This window comes from Centruroides sculpturatus, unplaced genomic scaffold (assembly GCF_000671375.1).
Source record: "Centruroides sculpturatus isolate CEXI.00-Female unplaced genomic scaffold, Cexi_2.0 scaffold250, whole genome shotgun sequence".
Taxonomy (NCBI): Eukaryota; Metazoa; Arthropoda; class Arachnida; order Scorpiones; family Buthidae; genus Centruroides; species Centruroides sculpturatus.
Window position 1 is genome coordinate 173,751 of NW_019384557.1, and position 22,836 is coordinate 196,586.

Below are 22,836 nucleotides of genomic sequence, written 5' to 3' on the forward strand. Positions count from 1 at the left end.
GAAATTCATATCAGAGGGTTGTTTGATATTAGATGATCCCTTTCTTGACTGGCACATACAGTTCTGCTCCTTCTCCACTCGACCACCTTCCTTTCAATCGAGTTCCCCTTTTCATTCTTCATATCACATTATCCTTTCATACCAATCGTGAATTTCAGTGATCAGTTCCTAGTGACACAATCAATGTTCCCTGGGGAAAAAAAAACAACTCCGGGGAGAGAGATACAATCACCATCCGGTATAAAATTGGAAAACTTTCGAAAGATGGCCAAAATGAAATTGTTTTCCAAAATCTTCATCAGGCCCGACCCTCACAAGTGTTTGGAACTGATGTCTATTATACAAGTAATCTTACTTGCATTTGATGTCAGGTTTATTGTGATGAATTGTTTTATATGTGATTATGACTCTGTTCTAGTTTATTTTGTGTGTCATTTTCTAATACTGCCTTTAGTATATTTGGAATATCGTATCTGGGTGTTTAATAATCTGTATTTGTGTGTAAGCTCTTGGTGTATTATATTTGCTATTTGCTATATATTTTGTTTACGAGGCCTTAGCCTATTAATAGGACATATTACACTGGTGTTTTGGCTTTAGCAAATCGAGGAAAAAAAATCTTGATTTTTTCCTCGATTTGCTAAAGCCAAAAGAGGGAAACAAACAATCTTTATTGATCACCTTGTATTATACAAAGATACATTACTCAAAAACCTTATAAACTGCAGCCAAATTTATTAATTTCAAATGTTTTTGGTCATCTTTAATGACCTTTATCAAGAACGAATGAAAATCGAATGTTGACTGATTTGTATTAACAATAAAAGCGTTTTGGAACATTTTTTTAAAAAACTTTTAGTGTGCAATCTCATGCCATTGGGTTACCATTATAAGTGGGAATAAAATAAAATAAAGCAAAACAAATAAAAAAATGATAAGATACATCAATAAATACATAGATGAAAATAAAATAAAATAAAAATACTAAAACACAACAATAAAAGTAAAGCAAAAACATTAATGCATGTGTAGCCAGATTGCACACTTAATATGCACGATTTTCTAAATGTCTCACTAGTTACTGTCACTTTGCTACCGTTCTTTCCTGTTGAAACTTTACATTATGCTTGATCTCCATGCTGCTGATACTTTGCTTGCTTCTCTAAAATTGATTGCTTGCCCTTCTTGACTGGTATTGTAAATATGCCAAGCCTCTGCATACTTGAGGTGTTTTTTGTTGTAAATTTTTTATATCAAACTTGCTTTATCCCATTCTGCTATACTTCTGGAGGGTCTGCTAGAATGTATGTTGCTAGTGCTGTGACTGGCTGCTCATTTCTTATGTTTCTTTTGTGCTCCGTCAGTCTTTCTTTGAGCAATCACCCTGTAGCTCCAATGTAAAACAGCTCTTTCTGCCGCCTTTTATTTGTTAAAATTCTATATACTCCAGGAAGAAGGTTTTGTAATTTGTATAAATCTGTAACAATATGTATTGTTAAAAACATATGTTTTTAACAATACATATTGTTACAGATTGTAAGAAACATATTGTTAAAAACATTTCCTACATTTTCTATTATTTATTTTTATCTCAGAATTCTTATTTTCATATTTACGCTCTTTTTTAGTGTTCTATGTTAACTGAAGAATATGTATTAGTGATGTAACGAATATTCGGTTACTACTTGGTATTTGGCCTATTTTTCGCTATTTGGCCGAATACCGAATATTTAAATCAATATTCGGCTGAATACTGAATACCTAAAAACAGGAGTAAGAAATAACAAAAACACAGTAAATTAATCATTTTGGTATTTAGACTTAATGTTATCGAGTTAGCGTTGTTTGTTTATATTTATTTATAACTTATAACATTCACAAAATAAAAAAGAAAATAATATTAGTCATATGTATTCACAATTTATAATTACAAAGATCAGCACAAGTACACATCTATTTGTTTGAGAATCGTCACACATCTGAGGGTCTGACCCTGCCTATCCTTCTTTTTAAGCGCTCGTCTTTGCTCTTCCCTTTCTCTTTCCTCTAACGCTCTAGTCCACATATGTCTATGCATACATCATAATATGCCTTCACGATACTTTCGATTCGTCACTTTTCCATCATAGATTTCCCATTTTACAATTACGTGACTCATAGTTTGGTGATATCGGTGAAAAGAGACAGATAGGACGTCTTTATAAGTCACAGTTATGATTTCACAGATTCGAAACAGCTTGGTAGCCTGAACGACCCCAGGCTTTCGCCCATGCACACTAAGTGACTTTCATTACAAGCATTTAGCTTTCCGAAGTCTATGACAACAATTGTTTGGCATTCACAGCTGCGAATTTCGTGCCAATAAGCTGCCTCGACTTGTTCGAGGCAGCTTATTGAGTTGATAACATAATCGACTTGTTCGATTATGTTATCAACTCAATTTCATATTTATTTTCACTTTGCGGTCCTTCTTTGTTCTTCTTCCGTTATTTACACATGTAGGTCATTTCATTGTTATCCACATTTGATATCATCACTTATCACATACTGCCATGACGCTCTTGTCTGAACTGTCAAGAATTAACGTGATTGGCGAAGCATAGTGACAGTGGGCCAATAGAGAGCAGGATCCTTGCCATAATGCGGTTTGTGCGCCAATTTTCGTACGTGCATTAATCAAGCCGAATAGTTTGGCCGAATATTCGGTATTCAGCCTGAGGCCGAATATACTATTCGTTGCAACACTAATATGTATTGTTTCCAGCAGAATGTGGCATTTTCTGCAACAGTCATTTGTGAGTGATATATCCTTCAGAACGTGTTCTCTACTTTTTAGTGTTTATGATCTGATCTTGGATGGAAACCATAATTCATCAGTCTCTCCAAACAGGCAGTCCCTAGTCAGCCTGAGTGTGATGCAGTTTGTCAACATAGTCCTGAGCTAGATCATAGGCAAATGCACTTCATGATCTAGCATGAGCTAGATCATGAAGTGCCTTTTGGGCCCATGACTTCTTAATGGTGTCCATGTTATTTATGTGTTGAGTTATGTCCAGATGCTCAGTGTGTGGTTACTGTCTGCCAGAATTATAGCTTTGTGTAATTTTGATGTTTTTTGTGGAAAAATTCTTGAAGTATCAGAATTTGTTTGTAGTGCAGGTTAACTATGTTAGTCAGGCCAAAGCCACTTTCTTTACCAGGGTTGTGGAGTTGGAGTTGGGAAAAATGTGTTGACTCTGACTCCGGAATTTCTCTTTGTTTTCCACAGTAAAATTTTTCAAGTTTAATATTGGAAATTGGAAAATGCAGTTTCCTGGTATGAAAACTCTCAGGTAAATGAATAAGGTTCATTTTGTTTTCCAAATGCTTTTCAGAAAAATTTTACTAGTTTAAATTTGGAAAATTGACAAAGGATGGTTTATTTGTATGAAGCTTCTAATGCTATCAAGTACATCAGAACCACACAATTAGTCAACAACAAAAAGGGAGATAAAGATAAAGTATATTAAACAAATATTTCTTAACAATTAAAAGAGAGTTTTTGTGGTATTTCTCAGAAAATAAAATATGTAGAAAAGTTTTGATAAAACTCAATATATTTCAGGTTATTGACCCATGTTTAGGAGTACATAATACATAATACTGAATGACAAAAGATGAAATTCTTGGTAAGATTTTTTTTTCTTGTCTAAAAAATATGAAATACAGTCGACCCCCCTATAAGATCATTGATTTTTCTGTTTTATCTGAATTACATGTTGTACGAATCACTTAGATTTTACAAATACGTGTGCCGGACTGTGAATGGCTCACATATTCAGATAAAACGGAAAAATCAATGATCTTATAGGGGGTCGACTGTATTGGTATTCTATATATATATAGAAGATTGGAAATAGACAAAGTTTCATCAAATAAACAATTAGACAAGATCAACAAATTATTTAAATTTAATGAACCTTTAATTTTTATTTTGATTCTCAAATTCAGTATAACTTCTTCATGCACACTGGGGTGTATATATTAAATAAATAAAACCTTCTTACTCGAGCCTCTAACCGGTGCGAAGAAACCAGTTAGAGGCTCGAGATTAGAGGCTCAAATTCAGATTATTTTACTTGTTGTGACTTAAAAATAATATGTAGATAAATATAATTCATATTTACAAGAGTTGAGTGCCTCTGCATCCCGCCATAAAATGACTTGGTATCTAATTTTGCTGGAGTCTGAGTCAAGTGTTATTTTACTTACTCCACAACCCTGTTCTTTACATGGAAGAGTTAGTCTTTCTATGAATGACTTCAGATGATATTGTTTATGCTTGTGTGTTGTAAGTGTTGTTATTGTTTATCCTTTAGAGTTGCTTGAAATCTGTGCATGTCCAGTGTATATTCCAATAGAATAAGTGAGTACAGGGACAACATATATATTCATTGCTTTAATAGTATTTTTTGCAATTAGGTGTGTTCTTAGTACTGCAAGTAATATGTTCTGGTATTTGAGTCTTAATCTTTGTTTTATCTGTGCATGTGCTATAAGTTTGGCCTGTTGGAATATTAAATATTTGTAAAACTCTCCCTCTTCCACAGATTTGATAATATCTCCACTTTGAGTACAAAGTCCTTTCTTCAGAACTCCTTTTTCAATGTGGAGTAATTTGCATTTATCTGACCAAACTCCATTTGTATATAATTTGAATATGTATTTGACAAAGATGATTCTGTGTGGATGTGTAAAAAGTTTGATAACGAACACTCTAAACAAACCTTTATGTCCGGTAATGTTTAAAATTTGTGAAATGGTGATAAAAAGAGCCTTTCACATGGATCACATCAGGGCCCTCGAGGCCCTTGAAATATACAAGACCAGCCTGGTGGATAGATGTATCAACTTTAAGGATGACAATGCATTATAGTATGCCTGGTGCTACTTATGCGAGGAACAAGAAGTCGCTGACACTCCGTAAGTGTGTATTATTTATGTTTATACCAGTCCCACGATTAACAGGCTTACATGGGACACCTATGTATTTACACATAGATGACACACTTTTTCAACCATTAAATATAGTTAATAACCATGTTCCAAATCTATTTTAAAATTTAACATTTGAAATTGTTTGATACCAGGCATTCTAAGTTTGAAATTCCTCAATTTAACCTGAAGTAGACCTCAAGTGAGGCCGAAAACATTCCTTTTACAAATTTTAAACGTTACTGGACATAAACGTTTGTCAAGAGTGTTCATTAACACCAGTAATCACGTTGGAAGGTATTGTTATTTGATGATGTCCATGTAGATATGATAACGTGAACAGTGTTGTTTTGCTATGTCTGATATTATAACCACATTGTGTTTTGTTCAATGCGTTAGATAAAGGGTTAAGTGCAAGGCAGATCCAAAGAGAACTCAAGAAATCTTCTTAAAAATTTCTTGCTTGATTTGTATTTGATTTGTTTTTATATAAGTGTTATGGAGGTTAAGATGTAATGTTCTCCAATGGAACATGGTAGAAACAAGGAAACTAATGAGTTGGGGATGGATTTTTTTAGATGTGAAGTGTGTGGGACACTGTCAAATGCTTTTCTATAATCAATGTATGCCATGTGTATGTTTCTGTGTTTCTTATGAAATTGCCATAGAATAGAATAACAGTCGTGGAAAGAATTTTTCTGTTTGGTTATGAACTGGTGTTGGTTTATTTGGTGAGTCTTATATAAGAATAACAGTCAATGAGTAGTTGTTCTTTACAACCTTTGTGATTTCTACAGCAGCCTTTTTGTTGTTCTGTAAGAATGTTATGTTTATCAGTATGATTGCATATTTTGTTTGCAATGCTACAAGTAAAAATCTTGTAAAAGTATTAGAAGACATGTGATTGGTCTGTATCATGCTGGGTCTTTGGTGATGGTGTTGTTTTTTGGTTTCATATCTTGCATGAGAAAAATTGGCATTGTGGCAAATTGTCTTGTGGATTGTTGATGATATGAGTTAAATGTTCAGCTAGTTCCTGGTGCAGGGATGTAAATTTTTTGTACCAGAAATTGTGAATGTTATCTACACCAGGTGTTGTCTAGTTGTGTGTTTTCTGCATTGTGCAATGGATGGCTTGTGTATTTATTTCAACAATAATCATGCATATAATATGAATATTTAATCAAAATGTTCTATAAAATATCACTTCCAAAAATTTGTTCATTGTCAATTTTAAAAATATAAAACTGATTAAGTGTTGCAACCATTACAAACCTTTTGCAATCGATGACAAAAATAATATATCTTTAATTGAAGCTAAGTTCTAAAGAATCTAAAAGATCTTGACAAATAAAGATGACTGTTTGAAAAAGGCTGCAGTTTCAAATATAAATTATTTTTAAAATATGGTGCTAGAAAAAACTATGAATTTCATATATGAATCTACAAAGTTATTTGACACACTTTCATGGCCTTGCCAAACAGGTAAATGCTGTTCAGTTGCGTTGATTACATAATATTCAAACTTCCTAAATATAATAAATATTTTATATGTAAATGTATACTTAATAACTAACTAAAAACATTAGAACAACTTTCTTCATGCATAAACAAATAAAACTTTTTAAACAATAATCTTTAACCATAAAAATACTTAATATGTGTAGAAATGATCATCTAGGTACTGTATTTTGATGTCAAAAATAAAAAATTTAAATTGTAAATGGTATTCACATAGTAAAATGTTATATACTTATACATAAGGAAAAAAAAAACAGTCAAAAGAACTTTTGATTAACTATACCAAACATTTGCATACGCAAAACATTTGACAGTTCTGAGATATTTTTTAATGTTAAGTGAAGTGAAAAAAGTTTCAGAAAGAAATAATAGTTTTACTTTTATTAATTGGTAACAAATTATGAATTCAAATTAGTTTTCCTCCCAAAAATTTTCTTCAAGCAAATTACTAACATTTTAAAATATTAATAGTAGCTCAAAACTGTTATTATCAAACTATATGTATTATACAGGATGATTCAAAATGACTGTACAAAACTTCATGAATAAATTCCCACCACAATATTCAATGAAAATGTAAAATTAACAAGATTTGTAATATCACATATTTGAAATATTAATCTGCAAAAGATCCCATCAGTCTCAAGACATGTTAACGAAAATGTATAAGCGTATGCATGAAACATATATTTATGGTATACATTTTAAAGACTAAAGTTAATTGTTTCTTGTTTACAGAAAATGTTCACTGTGTTCTCTGTGTGCTGTCAAACATACCTATAACCATGTTTGCAAAGATTCTCTAACCTGTTCAAAAAGGCCAGGTATTTCTTATATGGTATCACAGGCAAACACTATTCCTTATAGGATCACAGGTAAACACTATTTCTTATAGTTTACATATTAAATAGTTTACGCTTTTCCTATTGTAACTGAAATAAATAAATAAATAAATATGTTACAGCTATCTTGAACAGGTTACAAAATACAGTACAGTCGACCCCCGTATAAGATCATTGATTATTCCGTTTTATATGAATTCCATGTTGTACGAGTCACTTAGATTTTACAAATACGTGTACCGGGCTGTGAACGGCTCACGTATTTGTAAAATTTAAGTGACTTGTACAACATGGAATTCATATAAAACGGAATAATCAATGATCTTATACGGGGGTCGACTGTAATTGCAAAGATGACTACAGGTATGTACATGTGACAACACACACAAGACACCTTTAACACTATCTGTAAGCAATAAACAGTTATGTTTAAGGTGTATACTTTAAGAAATAACATTAGGTTTCATGCATCACTTTAACCTTTTTTTTTTTTGTCATAGCATGTTGGTATGGGACTGACAGGATTTTTGCATGCTAATATATCAAAAACAAGATATGACCACTGTTGATTATATACTTTTGTTGCATTTCATGGTAGGGAATTCATTGGGAAGCTTCATACAGCTATCTTGAATCACCCTGTATAAAAATATTTTAAATGAATTAGTAATTCAGTTGTTTCATTTAATCCAATTTTTACATTTAAAACAATAAACAGGAATAAGTTCTACTTTAGCATAAGTTAATTTATAATATATTATAAATTAAAATAAATATTTTGAAAAAAATTTATTTAATTTAATAATTCTATGTATAGTTTTAATATTAAAAGCTCCATTAAATTTATTCAAAATCAACAAAAGAGAACAAACATTATTAGATATAAAATTAAAATTAATATTTTTTTACTTAATTAGGATTAAGTGTACCATCTGTCATCAATTTCAGATATTAACTATATTGTTAATATTCAGTTTTTTCACAAAGAATTTATTAGTGCTTTGAATATATAAATATAAGTTTTTGAAATATAGATAAATTATGATTTAAAATAAACTGAATCTGATTCTAATTTGTAGGTATACACCTACAAATTATACATGTTGTAGAATGCTAAAGTTACACATGAATACCAGTCCTATTGTATTCTCTACTTCTTCAAACTAGTATTTTTATTAACATTATTTTCACCAAGTTAATAAATTCTAGATGATTTTTAATTGTGTTTAATTATGACAAATTTATTCAAAACAAAAATAAACAAACAATGTTTGATATTACCTAAATAAAAATGGAAAACTGCAAAAGTACGATCACAGTAATTTTTTTATTTTATAAGATATTTAGTTTTTAATGAAACAATATATATATAAGCTATAAATACTGTTCCTAATAATTATAACATCCATTACTGGTAAAAATGAAAAACTGATAACTACTACACAATATAATATACATTACACTATATTTGATTGACATATACAGTATATCAAATATAATATTTTTTACATATTATCTATGGTCCTTTTGACTTTCTTTATAAATCTGCTAATCCAAACTTTAAACTAATATAGACAGCATTAAAATGTTATATTCACATGAATAAATAAAATCTAATTATCTATTATAAAAATACTTTCATATTAAAGCATAGTACAGCATATATTTTATTCTATCTTTTGTAAAATATGCAACGATATTTCTTCAAATTAATTCAATACATCATTTCTATACAGAAAGTTTGTTTACAATATTGTATGCATCCTTCTATTTCTATGAACTTTGATATTACATTTTTTTTTATTTAAATTTGTTGCTTCCAAATAATAAATTCGAAAAATTCTTTTTTTTAAAATGGTACACTGTAATCTTTACGAAATTCTTTTTGCTGTAAGTATATATAAATAAATCATTTTCATAATTTTCAGTAGAAGTTACTTTTACCTTACTTTTAAGTATATTATGTACTGTACAGTACATATACATGCACTAAAATTAACTTCTACCTAATTTGTATTATATTTAAATATTTACATAAAATACTTGTTTTTCTTATTGTTAAAATTTATTTTATACTATCAATAAGAAATGGGTACTGAACCTATCTGATTATAATCAAGTCTTGTCAGTCACACTTACCTATTAAATCAATTATTTTATTCTATAATGAAAAATATCTTTCCTGTTTGCCTGATTGCGTTTTAATGAATATTAGTTTATTTTTAAGTAAAAAATTATTAATCGTAATTAATCAACGCATTAGAAATGGATGGTATTTTATAAAAATCCTTACATAAATCTCTAACAGCCAGCAGAATTCTTAACTACTCGATGCTATGACCCTATTTACAAAAATATCCAAAAATTGGACTGCCAACTTCTAATATGGATCACGTCTATAAAGAATTAAACCATTAAAGGAAACGTCGCGTTTTATTTTAATATACTCTTAACTTGTGTATACGATTATATTTTTCGATTGAATTTTTTTAAATGAGTTTAAATTTTTTTTTAAAAAAATGATCAAAATTAGGGATAAATATTAGGCTTACCTCAACCGGTACCATTTGGGTGTTTTCACCCGGTACCATGTTCGACAGTTATATATCACCAAAAAACAGGTATTATAATCGTTATTCCAAATGATCTCTCCTTTGCGATTTTCGGAAAATATACGCGTTTATATATAATCACTTCCAACCGGAGGAAAAGAATGACGATGCCATACAATACACAAAACTCACTTCTAGTAATTCGATCTCTTAACCAATCAGCTTCCACCATTGATTTTTCGTCATCACATTTAGTAGTAGTTTACGTCTAATATAGGGAAATTTCTATAAAAACCGAAACAATTTCCCTATAAAATTATCATTAAGGGATTTTAAAAAGTAAAAATATATAGGGTATCTAGTTTAAAATTTAAAAAAAAATTTAAACGATTTATATTTTAGCGTTTATGAAAAAATTATATTAATAATTCTTACTATTTAAAAAATTCGGTATATAATTTATAGTTGTTTACGGAAAATTCAACTGTAATTTAGTCATGAAGATATTTTTAACGAAAAAAGGGAACGAAGGGATGAAGTCAGTCACGTGATCGCCATTTTCTTTCCCGCTCGTGTTTGCAGCAAGAACATGAGGTAAGTTTTAATCTTTTTTAATCCTCAATTATTTTGTAAATTTTGGTCGAAACGTACGTTCCGATGTTTTAAAACATTTCATTATTTCGATAGATCTTAATATTAATAATAATTTCCTGTTAAAACGTGTTAAAATTAATTTAGAACTCTTGCTGACGAGTCAAATATGGCGATTCGGTCACTAAAATCTTAAAAGTATTTGTTTCGTGTATTAAATCTTAATAACTAGAAATGTAATAAATAATTTTACGAAGACGTATAAACGAAATAATGAATTAGATCCGTTTTATAAATAATCACCATCAGTAATAGTTGTTGAATACACGTAGAGGATAAATTACAGCATAATATCAATAATTTATTTTTGTGTGGTAAATATTTTCAAAAAAAACAAGTTTCTATGAAATTTTGATTATAGTTTTGATCAGTATTGTCGTGTAGTAAAGTTTTGGTAAAGTATAGAAGGAATGTTGATAAATATATTGTTTGATGTGATCCGTTCATTTTTGATTATTCATTTCAATATCTTGAATTTATTTATTTACTATTAACTCTTAATCATATTTGTCATTTAGTTACAATCATTATTCCGTGGCATACCAGCATTTCTGGTAGTCTGAGCCTTAACTGTTGTGCTGCCTGCTCCTTTGCAACCAGCAACAGTAGGCAACACGAAAAAAGTTGCTTTGTGGTAATAAAGCTTTATTAGTTTTACAGTAGATCTACTATGGTTTTCATTTTTTATTAGTATCATCTTTCTTTAAAGTTTAGTATCTCAACTATTAAGATTATAGAGTACATTTGAACAGAATATTAACACAGGAAATAAATAACAAAAAAATTATATTAAATACTTGGGCTCTGAATCCACTGGTGCTGTAATTTATCGCATAAGGTTATATCTAAATTTAAATACATCTGGAAACAAAGGCTTGCTCGGGATCCAGGTGGCATAACTGGCAAGCAGGCGTTGCTGATTCGAGCCTCACCCTGGGCCGGTTTTTTTCTTCCAGATGATTTTAAATTATTTGAATTATAATTATTAATTTAGATAAGAGATGGTGCCTAACGTCTACCTCTAGTAGCAAATTACTTATTATTAATTATTAAAAATAGTGAATTTATAGTGAGTATTTAAGGTGATCGTTTGGCTATGTCAGGTGTGGCCAACCTTTTGCATACCATGCGCCAATTTTTTGACAGACAAGTTCAGATGCACCATATAACTCGAACACTTTTCGTATAGTCTTACGTTCAATGTTAGGGGTTGATAGAGGTAAGAATAAATCTGCTTCGCTTAGGGGAGAAAAGGGAATAACTTAATCACGCAGTTGAATTAATTAATTTATGACAGTTTATTGAAGCGTCAATTTACAATAGTCAGCAATGATTTCCTGTACGACAGGGTGATTGCTTCATGATGGTGCTATAGCTGCCAGAGTCTCGTTTGTTGAAGATTACTCTGCACCACAATTATTGGCACTGAGAACGAGATCAGCTTGGAATAACTTTAATCACAATAAATGTTTTCGGCCATTTACACGCCTGTAAACTGATCAGAAATAAAGATCGCAAGACTCAAAATACATGCATACATTGTAATTTACTATGTGGAGAATACTCATTTTATCTGCAAAATAGACTGTAACGAATTGTGCAACAAATGAACTTACCAAGACAGACTATAAAAAATTTATTTTTCTCTATAATATTCTTAATCGCAAAAAGCCAAATCTGGCAATTTTGCTCAGAACTAACTGAAGCGCCACTTGTAATCGTCCAATGCGCCACGTTTTGGCCACCCCTGGGCTATGTATTTATATATTATTGGGCTTCGGGTTGTTTAATATACTGGTATACCTCGCCTTACGTTGGTAATTGGTTCCAGGAGAACAACTTAAGTCGAAAAAAGACGTAAGTCAAATTTACTTGTCTCCAAATCTACTTGTCACTAGGCTAAACCATAAATTGCCAATTCCGGTTCTGTATTTTATTTATTAATGCATTTTTAATAATGTATGGTTAATAAGGATCTATTTTAAGATTACAAACAAATAAATTTTAGTTTTTAATATAGTACAGAAAAAAGTAATCTAAATTTACGAATGCATGTACTGTAAATACAGTACATACTTGTAAATGTATATATTTTATGTGCGTTAAACATTTTTCTAGTGATATTACGACTAAAATATTTGTGGCGGACAGACGTAAAATCGAATAAAATGACTTAAACTTGATTTTTATTTTTCCATATACTTTTTTGACAAATGACGTATAATCGGGAATGACATAACTCGAAACAATGTAAGTCGAGGTATACCTGTACTTAAATACAGGAAATCCTTGTTAATTCAAACTTGGATAGTTCGTAACTGTACTATTTGTCCCAGCTGGAAACATAGAGATTTACATGTTAAGGTATTTGGTTAGTTTGAAATATTGGACAGAAATTTCACTTCAAATTTTGAAGTGAAATTTCTGTCCAAACATGGTTTTGCTTTTGAGATGTCACCTTATTTGTGGAATACTTTTTTCTTCTTATCTTACAAAATATGGCTGGGCAAGATTGGGTTACAAGTAGCAGATGAGATATTTATCAGGCTTTAGGCTACTATATTTAGGCAACTTATTCTGTTTTACCAAATTATAAGTAATCCAATAATTTTTTAAAAGTATTATTTAATAAACATTTGTTTTTTCATATGTTCTAAGTAGACCTTTTTTATTTTCACTATTTTTTAATATTTTATAAGTGATTGAATCAACATCATTCCTTTATGGTCGAGTTATAAACTCTGTAACGTAACCATATCCATAGCTGTAAGTGTATCCATATAGTGTGGTTATAAATTTTGTATCGTATCTGTATTTCCATACCATATTCCATAAGAAAAGTTTGGATTGGTCAAACTTTTACAGTAGGGAGCAACTGCGCATGCACTAAGTCACCGTCAGTTGATGTACAATTGGAAGTTGTGCCAGAAGCAACCAACGAAACTTTGACAAATTGATTGAAACGTAACTTTTGGCAGACAATGCTGCTTCTGAATAATATAAAATTTTAAGATAAAAATTACTTTGGTCATAAAAACAATAGAAAAATAATAAAATTAATAAATAATTATAGTGTTAGATCTGGCAATAACTACAGATGATTTTGCGCATGCTCATGATGGACTGCTTCGTAAACTGTAAAAAAGCTTGATATGGAAAAGACCTTACGGTAGTTTACAACTGTTGCTATAGATATCCAGTGTAGCGAACATTTACAAATACAGATATGGTTACATTATGGAGTTTATAACGTGACCCTTAAGGCTGTATCACCACCTTGAGTTAAATCTAAAGTATGATCTACAGTGACTTACAAAAGTCATTGGACACATGAATAAAGGGAAGAAATATCATATTTATTCCAGTTAAGGATTCCAATTTAGGAAGAAAAAAAATAGAGAAACAAAATGATAAACTTAAGCTAACAAAAATCATCAGGCAGATAATATTTATTGCAAATTAAAAATCAATTATACATAGCAGTAAATATTTCAATAACTTGTTGGATTACCTTTTCTTTCCAATACAGCTTTCAATCTGTTTGGCATTGATTTCACTAGTTTTTCTGTGATGTAAAATTTACCTCAAATTTTTCCCATTCATATTTGAGGGGACTTTTTATCTCATTTTTGTTACCAATATTTTGTTTTTGAATATTTTTATTTATTTCATTCCATAAAGATTTGTGTTTTAGATCATTATCCTGATAAAAATGGAAAGTATTTGAGATACCTAGTTTTTCTACAAAAGTCTTTAGATTTAATTTTAAAATATTTAAATATCCTTTTACATTCATATTTCCATTTATAAACACAAGTCTTCAACTCCATACATTGGCTGTCATATTGTAACATTTCCTTCTCTGTGTTTACTGTTGGTACAAGTTTTTCTTTATTCGGTTTTTTACAATTTACTTTTATCCACACCAAGGTTTGACCATTGTAGCCGAAGATGTTAAATTTGCTTTTGTCTGCAAATATTACATGCTTCCCGTATTCATAATCTATCGGAGTGCGGAAGATGCTCAACCCAGTACCAATCAGATATTATTCCTCTGAATTTTGAAACTCTCCCTTGTAATTCCAGCTATTTGTTTACCTTTCTGACAAATAATTTTTTATGGTATTCGTGAGACTGTCGGACTGGCACTTATTAAGTTTTGCATCAGGGTTTATTTACAAAAGGTGAAAGTTTAACTGTCCAATCTTTCCTGTTAACGTTTTAATACCAAATTTCGAATTTCATCCGGGCCTTGCATTTAAATAATTTTTTGTGGGCTAGTTGATTTCTGTTCTCTGAATTTTTGTAAGTGCTTTTCAGAACTTTTTATTTAAAAAAGAAACTGATAATATTATGGAGCCTAAAAAGATCTCCATAGTCAAGAACTGTGCTCACCGTAGAAACTAAGTAAGAGATAATAGCCAAGGTAGAAAGTGGGCACAAGATGTCTGATGTTGCTAGGCAGTATGGCTTGAACAGGTCTACAGTAGGCACAATCTTAGCTATGAAAGATATATCAAGAAGTCTCGAGCTGCTAATGGAGTAATGAAAGTCACATCTGAGAAATAAAGAGCATTTTAGAGCTCATAATGGAACCTGAAACTGATCTGACGACAGAAGAACTCCAAGAACTCTCAAATGAAGAATACCAAGAAACTCATCGAGATGTGTTTTCTTTTGAAAAAGAGGAAGATGATAAAGGACCAATGTCGACATCTGATACTAAAGATCTTTTGAAGAAGTGGAAGGATGTCATAACAACGATCATCCAAGTGGCATTCAAACCAAAATAAGGTTAATGGGTTGGGGATCTCTACAATTACAATATTATTAATTACTTCCGAAATATCCTGAAGAAAAGAGAAAAGCAATCGACGTTGGACAGATTCTTTAACTCCCACAAGCTGAAAAAACATGAGTAATAAAAAGGCAAGACTGCATATATATGTATTTTTACTATTACATATAAATAAACGTAGTAAAAATGTTTTTATTTTTTGGAGTCTTCGGAATAAATTAATCAAATTTCCATAAAAACCTATGGTAAATTGATAATTGGTTAATGAACAATTCGGATAATGAATCAAGTCTTGGAACGCATTATGTTCGTTAACCTATCACCCACTGTATAATGTACTGTTGAGCTGCTGCTTCATTAAGTCATTTTTTCACAATTTGTTTTGCTCTTTAAGCGAGGTTCCAATGTAATATTACTAATATAAAGGTCATTATTCTGATCTGACCTTTACGGACTACCATAGAATTATGGGTAAATCTCATAAAAATCACAAATAATGATAATAGCTTTAAGCTGTCTAGTTAATTTTCTGACCTTTATTGCTTTGTGTTAATTTTCCTGTTGTCAATAATGTAGTAGTATATAGTTAATTTAATTACAATAGAGGAAATAACAAGCAAGTTTTGTTTAATATTACTTTTACTTAAAAAATTAGTAGTATAAATTATTTTAATGACAAAAGTGTCTGATGACTTTTATGACTCACTGTAGATTTAAATTGTAAGTTTGATTAAAATTGATATTTTTCATGTATTCTAGATTTAACTTTTAAATATGAGTTGTGATTTGAAATAACTCCTGTGCTTATTGTCAAAATTTCTGAAATAGCATCAATCTCCTAATAAATAATCTAGGTTTATTTATTAGGGGAATTGATGCTATTAAATTTTGATGGTTAAAGGTTGAGGGGGTGGGGAGTAATGGGGGTCATGTATCTCCAGTAGGGTCTGATTTGAAGACAGTTTTACTCGTTATTAGCATTTACAATTTTTTATAAAATTCATCCCTATCCTCAAAATTAAGCTTTTTGCTATTTTATAATAGTTTAAAATGTAAAAAGCTTTTAATAAAATATGATAACGGATTGCACCATCAAAATTTTAAATGTTGCCAGGAAAGTTGAGCAACCTCTTGCTGTTTTTATTTATGTCCAGATTTTGAATTCTTGACTATACTGTTAGAATATATGTCCCTGACAAATATTTCGTAAAATATATATCCAATTAAAAAATATTACAATTAAAGTTATGTATTTTAAAGGGACCTTTTTTAATTACATAAAAATTAAGCCAGTCCTCACTTTCCTGTAACGGGTCATGGGACAATCTGTTAACCCTGTAGAGCAGTGATTCTCAACCATTGTGCTGCCACTGTGCATACCCACACATAAACGACATCAGACAAGTAGTTCAATTAGTTCTATATTTCTAGGGTATGTTTAGAAATTGTAACCATTGTTACCGGTAACTGCCAGTAGTTAGCAAGGCATTTTGAAAACGTGACCTAATTAACCAAATGCATTTAAAAATCACTGTTATGATGTCACCGGTTGTCCTGCAATACTTACCAAAGTAACCTTGTGTGCCGCCAAATTTTTAAATTATTAAAAGTGTACCATGACGTAAAAAAGTTTGAGAATCACTGTTGTAGAGTGTTAATGTTTGATGTTCCATCGATTTAAGAGATTGTACATGGAAGAGGTTGATGAGATGAGTACTTTTTATGAAGAAGCCTGAGATTAAAAACAAAACTTGGCACAGCTTCAGCCATCAGATAAATTTTAATTTACTACTTTACATTGGGGGATTTTGAGATACATAAAGAGTTTAGTGTGTGAAAAACCACTGAAAAAAAAGAACTTTCCATCTGTATTATTTTAGCATTTGATAGTATCAAAGAAGAGAGCACACTCTTGTAGAGAACAACAAAACATGGTTTGTTGTCTAGACATGATAATCTCAAAACACAATACAGATAGGTAATAGTAGAGACATGATGACTTGTCTGCCATACAGGCTAGTGATGTAACAAATATTCGGTTACTATTCGGTATTCGGCCGAATACCAAAAACAGGAGTAAGAAATAACAAAAACATAGTAAATTAATCATTTTAGTATTTAGATTTAATGTTATCGGGTTAGTGTTGTTTGTTTATATTTGTTCATAACTTATAACATGCACAAAATAAAAATGAAAATAATATTAGTCACATGTATTCACAATTTATAATTACAAGGATCAGCACACGTACACACCTATTCGTTCGAGAATCGTCACACATCTGAGGATCTGACCCTGCCTATCCTTTTTTAAGCACCCGTCTTTGCTCTTCCCTTTCTCTTTCCTCTATTGCTCTAGTCCACATATGCCTATGCATACATCATTATACCTGCCCACGATACTTTTGATTTGTCACTTTTCCGTCGTAGATTTCCCATTTTACAATTACGTGACTCATAGCCTGGTGATAAAGAAGAAAAGAGACAGATAGTATGTCAGTATAAGTCACAGTTATGATTTCACAGATTTGAGACAGCTTGGTAGCACGAACAGTCCCAGGCTTTCGTCCGTGCATGCTAAGTGACTTTCATTACAAGCATTTAGCTTTCCGAAGTCTATGACAACAATTGTTTGGCATTCACGTCCGCGAATTTCGCGCCAATAAGCTGCCATGCCTTGTTCGAGGCAGCTTATTGAGTTGATAACATAATCGACTTGTTCGATTATGTTATCAACACAATTTCATATTTATTTTCACTTTGCGGTCCTTCTCTGTTCTTCTTCTGTTATTTACACATGTAGGTCATTTCATTGTTATCCACATTTGATATCATCACTTATCACATACTGCCATGACGCTCTTGTCTGTCCGCTACAACTGTCAAGAATTAACGCAATTGGCGAAACATAGTGACAGCGGGCCAATAGAGGGTCCTTGCCATAATTCGGTTTGCGCACCAATTTTCGTGCGTGCATTAATCGAGCCGAATAGTTTGGCTGAATATTTGGTATTCAGCCTGAGGCCAAATATACTATTTGTTGCAACACTAATACAGACCCATCCAACTTTTCTGCAAGCCACACCTGCCAGTTTTTGTTTCTAACCTAGGTTGTTTCATACAACAATGCTCATTTTATTGACCTCTAAACCCCAAAATTTACAAAATATCAAACATATTAATACTCTGTGTGTGTGTGTAATTTATTGCATAAATATTTGCATATAAGTTATATCTTATGCTATCTCATAATAAATATTAATTTTTTATTATTTAGTTCAAAAGTAAGTCGTGACACATTATACGAATGTGTTAACTCTGTTTTGGAAAATGCTCACAAGAAACAGAGGAAGTTTCTTGAAACTGTTGAGCTACAAATAGCTTTGAAGAACTATGATCCTCAGAAAGATAAAAGATTTTCAGGAACTGTAAAGTAAGTATTTGAAGATATTAAATTTAATATTTTACTTCTTTAGATTTTTTTTATATTCATGAGTGTATTGAGAATTTAGATAGCCCAGGTATTTGTATTTATTACTAGCTGTACCAGGCCACATGTTGTTGTAGTTCAAAATGTATCTATTATAAATGTATAATGCTCCCCGCGGGGGGATTTTGAAAAATCCTCCTTGGTGTACATTCTCTTGACGTACCCTATTAAAATGAAAAAATCCGCATCTAAAATAGAATGATAGAAGACCAGTTTTTCACGGTAAGCTTTAATTTTGTCCCTCTTCCCGCGGGGTAGGAATTTCAATGTCTATATACGTAATATAAAAACACGTGCATATTTTAATACAACGTTGTGTCAAAATTTCAAAGTAATCAGTTAAGAACTTTTGGAGATATAAGATTTTGAACAAACGAACATTTACATTTTTATTTATATACTGGTAGATAATGACTATAGTAAAATATTTTTGTAATCACTGATGTTATCGGTTGCTTAATGCTATCAGTTAGCTTGTAAGTTAATAATAAATATTGAGATATACCTTTTTCAATTGATATGTGTTATTTTAACATCAAAATCAATAAAATGAGAAGTAATTGAGGTTTCCATGGGCCTTACAAATCCTGAAAAAGTTATTAATTTTTTGTGATGCTTAATTTCCTGTGTGAACATCATTCTCTGCTTACCAATCAAATAACAGATAACAGAATAGCTTATAGTTATGATTTCTGTAGCTTAGAGCTGGAACGATATATTATTTGAATGAATAAAAAAGAAGTTGCCACAATCCATTTCTTTTGTAAACAGTTGATCAATAGTATGAGTCACATGTAGAATGTTTTGATTGATTTGAATTATTAACAAGAATTCATTTTTACAAAAATAATTAATTTGTCTTATAATAAAAAAATTTTCTCTCAAGAAAGACTATATATACATTTTTTTTTTTTTTTTTTTTTTTTTTGTAAGGTAACTTACATGTATGGTGGATATTACACCAAAAATTTTTACTGATTGGAGAGAAAATTCACACAAAAAGGCATTAACTATTGTTTTTCTGTACATTTTATATTTCAATTTTAAAAATGTGTTCAAAATCGGTACAATTCTGTATCTACCTAAGGACAACATTTATTACTGTGTCAAAAGCACTCATAAGAATATAAAACATTCAGAGAAATGATAGTTGATGCCTTTTTGTGTTAATTTTCTCTCCAATCAGTATATATTAGACATGGGCAAATGCAGCTCTTGCTGAAAGTGTTAATTTCTGCTTTTTATTATTATTTTTACAATTTTATTTCCACATTTTTGTGAAAATATGTTTATTTAAAAAATTCAATTTTTTCTTTTATATTATATAATAAAATCACGGTACAGAATTAAAAAAAGTACAGCCGTAGTGTACGGTAGAAGTACACTACAGCTCCCATGCATTTTGCAAAACCTACATTTTGGCTCCCACTGAACTCTTGCTTGCCCACTCATGGTATATAATGTCCCGGTGAGATTTCTTTATGAAGATGGAGACAAACTTATGGAGACCCGGTACAACAGTGGTTACAGACAGTGCCTTTGAGGCGTGATATCAGAACCATAATACAGGATATTCTAGGTGATGTGCCCAGTGTAGTAGCTCCTACCTATTCTGCATTGAATCTGCATAAAATATGCTATTTATGTTAATCAAAAGCTTGACGAATGACAAAATACTGGTGCATGAAATGCAAAAATGCGTTTTGCAGCCCCCATAATGTTAATATATGTAGCAACTGCATGTTATCTTATTTCCTAAATATTTTGTCCTTATTTAGTTCCTATTTATCCATACTATTGTGCCATGTAACAAGTTCTTATTTTTATTAAACAATTTTGTTGATATTAACAATTTTTAATGCATAATCCGCTCGACAAATGTGTAGTTATAATGTAACTAGAATTTAAGTTTAGTTATCTAGGGTTAAAAGAAAATAAAAATAACAAATGTAGGCAACTCTAATATAACAAGAAAAACCTTTAAAAATCCAGCAAAAAAATTTACTAATAAAAACATTTTCGATCAGTTTAACCAATCTTCAGCTACGATGAAACAGAAGATATGCCGACAGTTTGGCTACCGCATGGTGGTCTTTTTATGAAAGTTGATTTTATTAAGATATGTTTATTCTTCAATTTTTACTTTTTACTGTTTATTTTATTTCTGTAGTTATTTATTTATTATTCACAGTTACGATTTCAGACTATGTCTTGTTTATAAAATCATGGTGCTGTCACAGATTACCAGCTTAGAGGTATGAAGGAGTACATGTCAGGAGTTGAAATTTGGTACAGAGTATTAGGTGCCCAAGTCATGTGCATATACAAAAAACCAGACTTGTAGGTACCCGGGACCGAGAACAGAGTCAAAATAAAATACAAAATGGCAGCACTCTTTCTACAAACAGGCAAGAGTGTGAGATTTGCACATGCATATATCATTGGGAAGTTGGAAATGTGGACGTTGAGAAATTGAATTTTGACAAACGAATCTTTGAAAAACCCATTTGCCTCTGGTTGCAATCTGCTGACCTCAACCAGTTGACCCAAGATTTCTCATTTCAGCATTGGAACGTTTTTGAAACTAGATGGTGCTAGTTGTTGTTAATTTTATATTAAAACAAATATCCAAAATATATTTTTTTACATTTATTAATATATATATATATTTAAAAATAAAAGATAACCAGAATTCTAAAATAAATACATAAATAAACAAGTAAAACGGCAAAGCCAATTTATGGGACAAGACTATGTCTCAGAGACTCAAGATTCGCTGCAATCGTTCAAATTTCACCAACCTTGGCCACGGCGCATTTTTGATGAAATTAACCTATTCAATATAGAAATTTCTGTCAGTTGCATGTCGCCGAGTTGAATTTTTGTCTATGCCTAATGGAAATTTTCAATTTGTGAAAAAAATAATCATGGCTATTATATCATTCGAAAATATTATTTTTTATTTTGCACAAACAATGTATATTGTTTGTGCAAAATAAGTTGCTGGAGTCATGCGATTGACATTTCTTCCTGGTACCTGGTAGTCATAAATTTTCGCTAAAGGCATGAAAGTGTGTATCTTTGAGTATTGAATATCTTGTTGCGATATTTTTTAATAGTGCAGTTATATCGTAAATTGGTATTATGATTGAATTAATTAAATTAAACATCATGTCCCATCAATGAGCAAATATCCTTCATTTTTATTTTGTGTTGTAAACAAGAACTGTACTCAAAAGATAAATCTATTCAGACTCATTGGCTGCTACGAGCAACAGGGAGACTTCTTGTCTCTCAAGGTTAATCTAAATGAACTTCTGAGAAATTTTCACTATTGCATTTAATGCTGTTGCTCCTGGCTTTTAGACATCAGTAAACCAGTTGGATGAATTGCTTTGTCACAAAAAAATAGCACACCAACAACCGCTGTAAATTATTGGGCTATGATTTGGAATAAATAATTAAAAATTATAATATTTAATTAAATAGTTTAGATTAAACTTGAAGAAAAGAATCAGCCTGAAGCGGGACTTGAATCCACAACTTTTGCTTACCACACGAAGTCATTGCCAGTTATAATACCGGGATCTCTGGTCCAATCTCCTTTTCCAGTATATTTAACGTTAAGCTATTACCATCGTCGGTTACTACAGTGCTGACTGGGGACGCATTCAGCACCCTCATCCAGTAAACATTCACAAAAGGCACTCAGTCCATCATATACCCGGTAAGGCAGAGATATACATATAAACAATCCTACTAACCCAATGCAAGGCAACAACACACTAACAACTCTCGTAAATCATTGGGCTATAATTTGTAATAAATAATTATAAATTACAAATGAATTTGGCACTAGAAGGAAGTGTTAGGCACCATCTCATATTAAAGTTAATAATTTAGATTAAACTGAAACTTATAGCCCAATGATTTACAGCAGTAGTTGGTGTGTTGTTGCGTTGCATCAGGTTAGTAGGGTTGTTTGTTACAAAATGACAGAAAACATAA

At 31.0% G+C, this 22,836-nt stretch overlaps 2 protein-coding genes across 2 annotated transcripts in view; one reads left to right on the forward strand and one right to left on the reverse strand.

The window, feature by feature from the left end:
* Positions 1-10,174, reverse strand: part of LOC111623908 (ubiquitin carboxyl-terminal hydrolase 47-like) — a 149,881-nt gene extending 139,707 nt beyond the window's left edge. Inside the window, exon 1 of the mRNA XM_023366640.1 lies at positions 9,890-10,174. Within this exon, the coding sequence (XP_023222408.1) occupies positions 9,890-9,928 (39 nt within the window). The 5' untranslated portion in view covers positions 9,929-10,174. The remainder of the gene's footprint in view (positions 1-9,889) is intronic.
* Positions 10,175-10,347: 173 nt separating this feature from the next.
* The window catches only part of LOC111623899 (60S ribosomal protein L10a-2), a 35,407-nt gene continuing 22,918 nt past the window's right edge, over positions 10,348-22,836 (forward strand). The window contains exons 1-2 of the mRNA XM_023366630.1: positions 10,348-10,483; positions 18,616-18,771. Coding sequence (XP_023222398.1) covers positions 10,479-10,483; positions 18,616-18,771 — 161 coding nt within the window. The 5' untranslated portion in view covers positions 10,348-10,478. The remainder of the gene's footprint in view (positions 10,484-18,615; positions 18,772-22,836) is intronic.